General features: G+C 38.7%; 1 protein-coding gene across 1 annotated transcript in view; it reads left to right on the forward strand.

Moving 5' to 3' along the window:
• Positions 1-13,073, forward strand: part of IMP4 (IMP U3 small nucleolar ribonucleoprotein 4) — a 17,801-nt gene continuing 4,728 nt past the window's right edge. The window contains exons 1-4 of the mRNA XM_088470446.1: positions 1-116; positions 11,222-11,330; positions 11,480-11,563; positions 11,783-11,892. Coding sequence (XP_088326572.1) covers positions 114-116; positions 11,222-11,330; positions 11,480-11,563; positions 11,783-11,892 — 306 coding nt within the window. The 5' untranslated portion in view covers positions 1-113. The remainder of the gene's footprint in view (positions 117-11,221; positions 11,331-11,479; positions 11,564-11,782; positions 11,893-13,073) is intronic.

The following is a 13,073-nucleotide window of genomic DNA, read 5'->3' on the forward strand; positions in this document are numbered from 1 at the left end:
GCGCCGCCATCTTGACTGAGGGCAGCTGATCCCTGGCTCGGGATTGGTCAGTCGGACAGAGCTCATTGTACGGATCATTAATTTCCCACGTGTGAGGCTCGGCAGCCGATATCATGGTGAGTGTTGGGGCTACAGGGGGAGTCAGTGTGGTACCACAAGGCCTATGTGCCCTCCAGCTAACCATAGTGCTCAGGGATAGTCCCACTCCCGGCCCGTAACTCTCAGTATCTGGTGTTATTAGGTATATAATATAGCTATGTCTGCACAGTGCTACTTCTGTCATACTCTGTAACTCTCAGTATCTGGTGTTATTGGGTATATAATATAGCTATGTCTGCACAGTACTACTTCTCTCATACTCTGTAACTCTCAGTATCTGGTGTTATTAGGTATATAATATAGCTATGTCTGCACAGTGCTACTTCTGTCATATACTCTGTAACTCTCAGTATCTGGTGTTATTAGGTATATAATATAGCTATGTCTGCACAGTGCTACTTCTGTCATATACTCTGTAACTCTCAGTATCTGGTGTTATTAGGTATATAATATAGCTATGTCTGCACAGTGCTACTTCTGTCATACTCTGTAACTCTCAGTATCTGGTGTTATTAGGTATATAATATAGCTATGTCTGCACAGTGCTACTTCTGTCATATACTCTGTAACTCTCAGTATCTGGTGTTATTAGGTATATAATATAGCTATGTCTGCACAGTGCTACTTCTGTCATATACTCTGTAACTCTCAGTATCTGGTGTTATTAGGTATATAATATATCTATGTCTGCACAGTACTACTTCTGTCATATACTCTGTAACTCTCAGTATCTGGTGTTATTAGGTATATAATATAGCTATGTCTGCACAGTGCTACTTCTGTCATATACTCTGTAACTCTCAGTATCTGGTGTTATTAGGTATATAATATAGCTATGTCTGCACAGTGCTACTTCTGTCATATACTCTGTAACTCTCAGTATCTGGTGTTATTAGGTATATAATATAGCTATGTCTGCACAGTGCTACTTCTGTCATATACTCTGTAACTCTCAGTATCTGGTGTTATTAGGTATATAATATAGCTATGTCTGCACAGTGCTACTTCTGTCATACTCTGTAACTCTCAGTATCTGGTGTTATTAGGTATATAATATAGCTATGTCTGCACAGTGCTACTTCTGTCATATACTCTGTAACTCTCAGTATCTGGTGTTATTAGGTATATAATATAGCTATGTCTGCACAGTGCTACTTCTGTCATATACTCTGTAACTCTCAGTATCTGGTGTTATTAGGTATATAATATATCTATGTCTGCACAGTACTACTTCTGTCATATACTCTGTAACTCTCAGTATCTGGTGTTATTAGGTATATAATATAGCTATGTCTGCACAGTGCTACTTCTGTCATATACTCTGTAACTCTCAGTATCTGGTGTTATTAGGTATATAATATAGCTATGTCTGCACAGTGCTACTTCTGTCATATACTCTGTAACTCTCAGTATCTGGTGTTATTAGGTATATAATATAGCTATGTCTGCACAGTGCTACTTCTGTCATATACTCTGTAACTCTCAGTATCTGGTGTTATTAGGTATATAATATAGCTATGTCTGCACAGTACTACTTCTCTCATACTCTGTAACTCTCAGTATCTGGTGTTATTAGGTATATAATATAGCTATGTCTGCACAGTGCTACTTCTCTCATACTCTGTAACTCTCAGTATCTGGTGTTATTAGGTATATAATATAGCTATGTCTGCACAGTGCTACTTCTGTCATATACTCTGTAACTCTCAGTATCTGGTGTTATTAGGTATATAATATAGCTATGTCTGCACAGTGCTACTTCTGTCATACTCTGTAACTCTCAGTATCTGGTGTTATTAGGTATATAATATAGCTATGTCTGCACAGTGCTACTTCTCTCATACTCTGTAACTCTCAGTATCTGGTGTTATTGGGTATATAATATAGCTATGTCTGCACAGTGCTACTTCTGTCATATACTCTGTAACTCTCAGTATCTGGTGTTATTAGGTATATAATATAGCTATGTCTGCACAGTACTACTTCTCTCATACTCTGTAACTCTCAGTATCTGGTGTTATTAGGTATATAATATAGCTATGTCTGCACAGTGCTACTTCTCTCATACTCTGTAACTCTCAGTATCTGGTGTTATTAGGTATATAATATAGCTATGTCTGCACAGTGCTACTTCTGTCATATACTCTGTAACTCTCAGTATCCGGTGTTATTAGGTATATAATATAGCTATGTCTGCACAGTGCTACTTCTGTCATATACTCTGTAACTCTCAGTATCTGGTGTTATTAGGTATATAATATAGCTATGTCTGCACAGTGCTACTTCTGTCATATACTCTGTAACTCTCAGTATCCGGTGTTATTAGGTATATAATATAGCTATGTCTGCACAGTGCTACTTCTGTCATATACTCTGTAACTCTCAGTATCTGGTGTTATTAGGTATATAATATAGCTATGTCTGCACAGTGCTACTTCTGTCATATACTCTGTAACTCTCAGTATCTGGTGTTATTAGGTATATAATATAGCTATGTCTGCACAGTGCTACTTCTCTCATACTCTGTAACTCTCAGTATCCGGTGTTATTAGGTATATAATATAGCTATGTCTGCACAGTGCTACTTCTGTCATATACTCTGTAACTCTCAGTATCTGGTGTTATTAGGTATATAATATAGCTATGTCTGCACAGTACTACTTCTGTCATATACTCTGTAACTCTCAGTATCTGGTGTTATTAGGTATATAATATAGCTATGTCTGCACAGTGCTACTTCTGTCATATACTCTGTAACTCTCAGTATCTGGTGTTATTAGGTATATAATATATCTATGTCTGCACAGTACTACTTCTGTCATATACTCTGTAACTCTCAGTATCTGGTGTTATTAGGTATATAATATAGCTATGTCTGCACAGTGCTACTTCTGTCATATACTCTGTAACTCTCAGTATCTGGTGTTATTAGGTATATAATATAGCTATGTCTGCACAGTGCTACTTCTCTCATACTCTGTAACTCTCAGTATCTGGTGTTATTAGGTATATAATATAGCTATGTCTGCACAGTGCTACTTCTGCCATATACTCTGTAACTCTCAGTAAGGTGTTATTAGATATATAATATAGCTATGTCTGCACAGTGCTACTTCTCTCATATACTCTGTAACTCTCAGTATCTGGTGTTATTAGGTATATAATATAGCTATGTCTGCACAGTGCTACTTCTGTCATATACTCTGTAACTCTCAGTATCTGGTGTTATTAGGTATATAATATAGCTATGTCTGCACAGTGCTACTTCTCTCATACTCTGTAACTCTCAGTATCTGGTGTTATTAGGTATATAATATAGCTATGTCTGCACAGTGCTACTTCTGTCATATACTCTGTAACTCTCAGTATCTGGTGTTATTAGGTATATAATATAGCTATGTCTGCACAGTGCTACTTCTCTCATACTCTGTAACTCTCAGTATCTGGTGTTATTAGGTATATAATATAGCTATGTCTGCACAGTGCTACTTCTGCCATATACTCTGTAACTCTCAGTATCAGGTGTTATTAGATATATAATATAGCTATGTCTGCACAGTGCTACTTCTCTCATATACTCTGTAACTCTCAGTATCTGGTGTTATTAGGTATATAATATAGCTATGTCTGCACAGTGCTACTTCTGTCATATACTCTGTAACTCTCAGTATCTGGTGTTATTAGGTATATAATATAGCTATGTCTGCACAGTACTACTTCTGTCATATACTCTGTAACTCTCAGTATCTGGTGTTATTAGGTATATAATATAGCTATGTCTGCACAGTACTACTTCTGTCATATACTCTGTAACTCTCAGTATCTGGTGTTATTAGGTATATAATATAGCTATGTCTGCACAGTGCTACTTCTGTCATATACTCTGTAACTCTCAGTATCTGGTGTTATTAGGTATATAATATAGCTATGTCTGCACAGTGCTACTTCTGTCATATACTCTGTAACTCTCAGTATCTGGTGTTATTAGATATATAATATAGCTATGTCTGCACAGTGCTACTTCTACCATATACTCTGTAACTCTCAGTATCTGGTGTTATTAGGTATATAATATAGCTATGTCTGCACAGTGCTACTTCTGTCATATACTCTGTAACTCTCAGTATCCGGTGTTATTAGGTATATAATATAGCTATGTCTGCACAGTGCTACTTCTCTCATACTCTGTAACTCTCAGTATCCGGTGTTATTAGGTATATAATATAGCTATGTCTGCACAGTGCTACTTCTCTCATACTCTGTAACTCTCAGTATCTGGTGTTATTAGGTATATAATATAGCTATAGCTGCACAGTACTACTTCTGTCATATACTCTGTAACTCTCAGTATCTGGTGTTATTAGGTATATAATATAGCTATGTCTGCACAGTGCTACTTCTGTCATATACTCTGTAACTCTCAGTATCTGGTGTTATTAGGTATATAATATAGCTATGTCTGCACAGTGCTACTTCTCTCATACTCTGTAACTCTCAGTATCCGGTGTTATTAGGTATATAATATAGCTATGTCTGCACAGTGCTACTTCTGTCATATACTCTGTAACTCTCAGTATCTGGTGTTATTAGGTATATAATATAGCTATGTCTGCACAGTACTACTTCTGTCATATACTCTGTAACTCTCAGTATCTGGTGTTATTAGGTATATAATATAGCTATGTCTGCACAGTGCTACTTCTGTCATATTCTCTGTAACTCTCAGTATCTGGTGTTATTAGGTATATAATATATCTATGTCTGCACAGTACTACTTCTGTCATATACTCTGTAACTCTCAGTATCTGGTGTTATTAGGTATATAATATAGCTATGTCTGCACAGTGCTACTTCTCTCATATACTCTGTAACTCTCAGTATCTGGTGTTATTAGGTATATAATATAGCTATGTCTGCACAGTGCTACTTCTCTCATACTCTGTAACTCTCAGTATCTGGTGTTATTAGGTATATAATATAGCTATGTCTGCACAGTGCTACTTCTGCCATATACTCTGTAACTCTCAGTAAGGTGTTATTAGATATATAATATAGCTATGTCTGCACAGTGCTACTTCTCTCATATACTCTGTAACTCTCAGTATCTGGTGTTATTAGGTATATAATATAGCTATGTCTGCACAGTGCTACTTCTGTCATATACTCTGTAACTCTCAGTATCTGGTGTTATTAGGTATATAATATAGCTATGTCTGCACAGTGCTACTTCTCTCATACTCTGTAACTCTCAGTATCTGGTGTTATTAAGTATATAATATAGCTATGTCTGCACAGTGCTACTTCTGTCATATACTCTGTAACTCTCAGTATCTGGTGTTATTAGGTATATAATATAGCTATGTCTGCACAGTGCTACTTCTCTCATACTCTGTAACTCTCAGTATCTGGTGTTATTAGGTATATAATATAGCTATGTCTGCACAGTGCTACTTCTGCCATATACTCTGTAACTCTCAGTATCAGGTGTTATTAGATATATAATATAGCTATGTCTGCACAGTACTACTTCTGTCATATACTCTGTAACTCTCAGTATCTGGTGTTATTAGGTATATAATATAGCTATGTCTGCACAGTACTACTTCTGTCATATACTCTGTAACTCTCAGTATCTGGTGTTATTAGGTATATAATATAGCTATGTCTGCACAGTACTACTTCTGTCATATACTCTGTAACTCTCAGTATCTGGTGTTATTAGGTATATAATATAGCTATGTCTGCACAGTGCTACTTCTGTCATATACTCTGTAACTCTCAGTATCTGGTGTTATTAGGTATATAATATAGCTATGTCTGCACAGTGCTACTTCTGTCATATACTCTGTAACTCTCAGTATCTGGTGTTATTAGGTATATAATATAGCTATGTCTGCACAGTGCTACTTCTGTCATATACTCTGTAACTCTCAGTATCTGGTGTTATTAGATATATAATATAGCTATGTCTGCACAGTGCTACTTCTACCATATACTCTGTAACTCTCAGTATCTGGTGTTATTAGGTATATAATATAGCTATGTCTGCACAGTGCTACTTCTGTCATATACTCTGTAACTCTCAGTTTCCGGTGTTATTAGGTATATAATATAGCTATGTCTGCACAGTGCTACTTCTCTCATACTCTGTAACTCTCAGTATCCGGTGTTATTAGGTATATAATATAGCTATGTCTGCACAGTGCTACTTCTCTCATACTCTGTAACTCTCAGTATCTGGTGTTATTAGGTATATAATATAGCTATAGCTGCACAGTACTACTTCTGTCATATACTCTGTAACTCTCAGTATCTGGTGTTATTAGGTATATAATATAGCTATGTCTGCACAGTACTACTTCTGTCATATACTCTGTAACTCTCAGTATCTGGTGTTATTAGGTATATAATATAGCTATGTCTGCACAGTGCTACTTCTGTCATATACTCTGTAACTCTCAGTATCAGGTGTTATTAGGTATATAATATAGCTATGTCTGCACAGTGCTACTTCTCTCATACTCTGTAACTCTCAGTATCTGGTGTTATTAGGTATATAATATAGCTATGTCTGCACAGTACTACTTCTGTCATATACTCTGTAACTCTCAGTATCTGGTGTTATTAGGTATATAATATAGCTATGTCTGCACAGTACTACTTCTGTCATATACTCTGTAACTCTCAGTATCAGGTGTTATTAGGTATATAATATAGCTATGTCTGCACAGTACTACTTCTGTCATATACTCTGTAACTCTCAGTATCAGGTGTTATTAGGTATATAATATAGCTATGTCTGCACAGTGCTACTTCTGTCATATACTCTGTAACTCTCAGTATCAGGTGTTATTAGGTATATAATATAGCTATGTCTGCACAGTACTACTTCTGTCATATACTCTGTAACTCTCAGTATCAGGTGTTATTAGGTATATAATATAGCTATGTCTGCACAGTGCTACTTCTCTCATATACTCTGTAACTCTCAGTATCTGGTGTTATTAGGTATATAATATAGTTATGTCTGCACAGTACTACTTCTGTCATATACTCTGTAACTCTCAGTATCTGGTGTTATTAGGTATATAATATAGCTATGTCTGCACAGTGCTACTTCTCTCATATACTCTGTAACTCTCAGTATCTGGTGTTATTAGGTATATAATATATCTATGTCTGCATAGTGCTACTTCTACCATATACTCTGTAACTCTCAGTATCTGGTGTTATTGGGTATATAATATTGTTATGTCTGCACAGTGCTACTTCTGTTATATACTCTGTAACTCTCAGTATCTGGTGTTATTAGGTATATAATATAGCTATGTCTGCACAGTGCTACTTCTGTCATATACTCTGTAACTCTCAGTATCCGGTGTTATTAGGTATATAATATAGCTATGTCTGCACAGTACTACTTCTACCATATACTCTGTAACTCTCAGTATCTGGTGTTATTAGGTATATAATATAGCTATAGCTGCACAGTGCTACTTCTGTCATATACTCTGTAACTCTCAGTATCTGGTGTTATTAGGTATATAATATAGCTATGTCTGCACAGTACTACTTCTACCATATACTCTGTAACTCTCAGTATCTGGTGTTATTAGGTATATAATATAGCTATGTCTGCACAGTGCTACTTCTGTCATATACTCTGTAACTCTCAGTATCTGGTGTTATTAGGTATATAATATAGCTATGTCTGCACAGTGCTACTTCTGTCATATACTCTGTAACTCTCAGTATCTGGTGTTATTAGGTATATAATATAGCTATGTCTGCACAGTGCTACTTCTCTCATACTCTGTAACTCTCAGTATCTGGTGTTATTAGGTATATAATATAGCTATGTCTGCACAGTGCTACTTCTGCCATATACACTGTAACTCTCAGTATCAGGTGTTATTAGATATATAATATAGCTATGTCTGCACAGTGCTACTTCTCTCATATACTCTGTAACTCTCAGTATCTGGTGTTATTAGGTATATAATATAGCTATGTCTGCACAGTGCTACTTCTGTCATATACTCTGTAACTCTCAGTATCTGGTGTTATTAGGTATATAATATAGCTATGTCTGCACAGTACTACTTCTGTCATATACTCTGTAACTCTCAGTATCTGGTGTTATTAGGTATATAATATAGCTATGTCTGCACAGTGCTACTTCTGTCATATACTCTGTAACTCTCAGTATCTGGTGTTATTAGGTATATAATATAGCTATGTCTGCACAGTACTACTTCTGTCATATACTCTGTAACTCTCAGTATCTGGTGTTATTAGGTATATAATATAGCTATGTCTGCACAGTGCTACTTCTGTCATATACTCTGTAACTCTCAGTATCTGGTGTTATTAGGTATATAATATAGCTATGTCTGCACAGTACTACTTCTGTCATATACTCTGTAACTCTCAGTATCTGGTGTTATTAGGTATATAATATAGCTATGTCTGCACAGTGCTACTTCTGTCATATACTCTGTAACTCTCAGTATCTGGTGTTATTAGGTATATAATATAGCTATGTCTGCACAGTACTACTTCTGTCATATACTCTGTAACTCTCAGTATCTGGTGTTATTAGATATATAATATAGCTATGTCTGCACAGTGCTACTTCTACCATATACTCTGTAACTCTCAGTATCTGGTGTTATTAGGTATATAATATAGCTATGTCTGCACAGTGCTACTTCTGTCATATACTCTGTAACTCTCAGTATCAGGTGTTATTAGGTATATAATATATCTATGTCTGCATAGTGCTACTTCTACCATATACTCTGTAACTCTCAGTATCTGGTGTTATTGGGTATATAATATTGTTATGTCTGCACAGTGCTACTTCTTGTTATATACTCTGTAACTCTCAGTATCTGGTGTTATTAGGTATATAATATAGTTATGTCTGCACAGTGCTACTTCTCTCATATACTCTGTAACTCTCAGTATCTGGTGTTATTAGGTATATAATATATCTATGTCTGCATAGTGCTACTTCTACCATATACTCTGTAACTCTCAGTATCTGGTGTTATTGGGTATATAATATTGTTATGTCTGCACAGTGCTACTTCTTGTTATATACTCTGTAACTCTCAGTATCAGGTGTTATTAGGTATATAATATAGTTATGTCTGCACAGTGCTACTTCTCTCATATACTCTGTAACTCTCAGTATCTGGTGTTATTAGGTATATAATATATCTATGTCTGCATAGTGCTACTTCTACCATATACTCTGTAACTCTCAGTATCTGGTGTTATTGGGTATATAATATTGTTATGTCTGCACAGTGCTACTTCTTGTTATATACTCTGTAACTCTCAGTATCTGGTGTTATTAGGTATATAATATAGCTATGTCTGCACAGTGCTACTTCTGTCATATACTCTGTAACTCTCAGTATCTGGTGTTATTAGGTATATAATATAAGACACCCAGCCCTATAAGTAATTTAGCTGCAAACTCGCTGAAATCCCTCCATTTCCATAATCTCGGACCCTATTACATAACCCCCTGTGTGCTCCTTCTTTAAAGAGAGAGGAGTGGGTTCCAGCTTTCCTAAGTAGGGAAAACGGGAGGGTGAAGAAGAAAGAAGCATTACAATGGTGAAGCCGCAGGCGCCATGCTGCTGTGACTGATTTCCCAGCGTGACGACGTAGCTGTACATTCCATTGTATGCCGGGGTCTGCCGATGACAGCGTCGGGGGCCTCAGCCTGGAGGCGGCAATTACACAGCTGCATTGCAGATGTCTCATATTCATGCTGTGCTGGATGCATAAGGGACTGGGAGAAGCAGATATCTGGGAGTCAGGGACTTGGTGTTCTGATATTGTGAGGATCATGCTGCTGGTATCAGGTCATACATTATATACAAATATTAAGTCCAATTTACAACGTCTCTACTCATTCTCTATGCTGTCCACATAACGGCTTATTGAAGGTCTGCATTTAAATCCAATATAATTCTAAGTTCTAGTGCCCCATGTCCACCTACCGTGCACCTGGTCACTCCCGCGGGGATGGAGGAGGTGGAAGCAGGGCCTGATGTATCATGGTAACTCACGTTACAAAGTGACATAGCAAACAATGAGTAATTTCTGTAAACCGTTTTTTTTTTTTTTTTTAAGCATGACCTGTTTTATTTTCTCAGTAATACCTCTTTTCCACCAAAAACCCGGGTCTGACCTGGGAATTCAGACATGGTTCCAACCCAGGCCAGACACCAGTTATACCCCTTTTACACCAGAGCAAAAACCTGGGTTATTGCTGGGTCTACCCGGGTCGCAGCTCAGTGTAAAAGGGTCCCTGAAAAATAACCTGGGTCAAGTGACCCTGCAATCCAACCCAGGTAGCTACCAGGGTTGGATCCAGGTAATGGTGCAGTGTAAACCGTGCAACCCGGGTTATCTGACCTGGATCATGCCTAAAATGAGTGGATTGGTGGTTGTGGAGCATTCACCTCCCACTTTTTATGACCTCACAGGTTTAGCAGGGCAGACATGAGTTAGTGTGAACAGGGCTGACCTGGGAGTAACCCAGATCCAAGGTGCAGTGTAAATGGGTCTGACCAGGGTTGGAACCATGTCCAAAAACCCAGGTCGGACCTAAAGGGGTATTACACAGCACCATCGATCTGGGTTATTCTCAGGTCAGCCCCGTTCACACTGAACCTGGGTCTGCCCTAAGCTTGTGAGGTCATAAAAAGTGGGAGGTGACTGCTCCACAGCCACCAAACAGCTCATTTTAGGCATGACCCAGGTCGGATAACCCAGGTTGCGTTGTTTCCACTGCGACCATTACCCAGGTCCATCCCGGGTCCGACCCTGGTAGCTGCCTGGGTTGGATCGCAGGGTCAGTTGACCCGGGTTATTTTTCAGGGACCCTTTTACACTGAGCTGCGACCCGGGTAGACCCAGCAATAACCTGGGTTTTTACTCTGGTGTAAAAGGTGTATTAATATTACTAAAATTAATTTCACATAAATTCCTTTTTGCTGTTTTTAGCCATGCATATACTTGCTATGTCACAACTCTGTAACGTGAGTTACCATGGAATGACCCAAGTCGCTGTCATTGCCTCACAATGCGTTTCCTTTAGCTCCGCAGGGAGGCGCGTCTCCAGAGGGAATACCTCTACCGGAAAGCTCAGGAGGCCAAACAGCACAACATCGAGGACAAGAAGCAGCGTCTGAAGCGAGCGCTCGATGGTTTGTACAATGGAGATATATACACACACACACACACATCTATATGTGTGTATATATATATATATATATATATATATCATACATACATACATACTGTGTGCGCCCTATGTGAAGACATCAGTACTGACTGTACCTTTGTATGTCCACAGAAAACCGACTCATTCCCACCGAGATCCGCAGAGAGGCGCTATCTCTACAGAAGCAGCTAGAATTTGATGATGAGGGGGGTGAAGGTAAGATAAACGTGTCTCATATTTGCTCCTTAGACCAGAGGTAGCTCCAGCTGGTGCTGAAACCCGGGGTCCAGTTAGCTGGGTCCTGTAGTCCTACCACAGCTTGTGAGCCGGAGTGCCGGCCTCTATGTTAGACCCTTGTACCATGAAACTCTAATGCTACGTAACATCACCAGCCACTTATGTGCTTTAGCCTCTTGTTTGATTGAATTCTCACAGGGGTGTCATCGCATATGGATGATGAGTACAAGTGGGCAGGGGTGGAAGATCCAAAAATCATGATCACAACATCAAGAGACCCCAGTTCCCGGCTGAAAATGTTTGCCAAGGTATGAAACGTACGGTGTGCTGTGGAGGATGGCTGTATATGAAATGATCCGTCGTGTATACTTTTCCTCATGAACATTGGCTGCCTCCAGAGTGTATTAGGGACAAATCATGGCTGATCGTACATGTGGGCGCCTGATAATGGCAGAGCAGAAATATACAGGGGCTGATTAATTTCAATGCGAGCTGCGAATTTTTCTGCCCGTTATGGTAAGCCGATTCTGCGCGCACCCCCATAGGCTGAGATTAGAGGCAGCTTCTGGAGCTAACGCGTTTCATTTAATCTGCCCCATCTATTACGTCTGCTCTCAAGTCCTTTCCTGCAGCAATAGTGTCCAACGTATCACTTCCATGGGCCGCCATTATCTTGTACGGAGCATAAACAATCCCTCTGCTTACAGAACATTTGCATTACTAGCGGTAATGCACACTTACCAGGCATTGAGCGCGTAATATTAACCCTCCCGTCCACTGTATTGTGTCACTGTTATTTATTATACGTTGGCATTATGCCCACATTTGTGTTTAGTATAATTTCCACATTTGCAACTATGGCCCATATTCAATTTGAGCTGAGCCGCGATACCTTTTCGCCTACATCGCGTGTTGTGCAGGCGGAAAAAGTATCACGCGCTTGCCTGCTTATCCCTCGTATTCAATTTGAAAGTAGGTGAAAACGGGACCCGGCGAAACTTGAACAGGCGGAAAGTACTGTCAGATTTGGGGAAATCAGCCTGACACCCCCCAAAAGATGCTCTGACATGGGGGTTAGCTATGGTACCCCCCGATTTGGCTTGCTGAAGGTATTTGGTGTTTTTAAACGGGCTCAATAGCTGGTAAATAGCGTTTTTGTATAAGTGGTGCAGAATAGTATTCAGGAGTATTTTTTGCAGAAAATAACTTATCCCAGCAAATTTGGGGTACTTGAAAATGGGGGTCAGCATATTTTAAAGTTAAGTAGAAAATATCGTGAAAAATCCACCTGCCGCAAGTCCCTGCAATGGAAAAACACCTGGGGCATACTTGGGGACCCCCCCAGAGACAAGTTCGCTAGTTTTTAACTTTGTCCTCCAACTTTTTTTTTTTTTGCCCCCAAATTCAAAGTGATTTTTTTGGGGTGTCCTTAAGTGTTTAAAATTTTTGACACAATTTACCTTTGGGGGAATGTCTGAAGGCTGCACGG

Source organism: Taudactylus pleione, unplaced genomic scaffold, assembly GCF_031769625.1.
Source record: "Taudactylus pleione unplaced genomic scaffold, aTauple2 ptg000013l, whole genome shotgun sequence".
NCBI classification, from domain to species: Eukaryota; Metazoa; Chordata; class Amphibia; order Anura; family Myobatrachidae; genus Taudactylus; species Taudactylus pleione.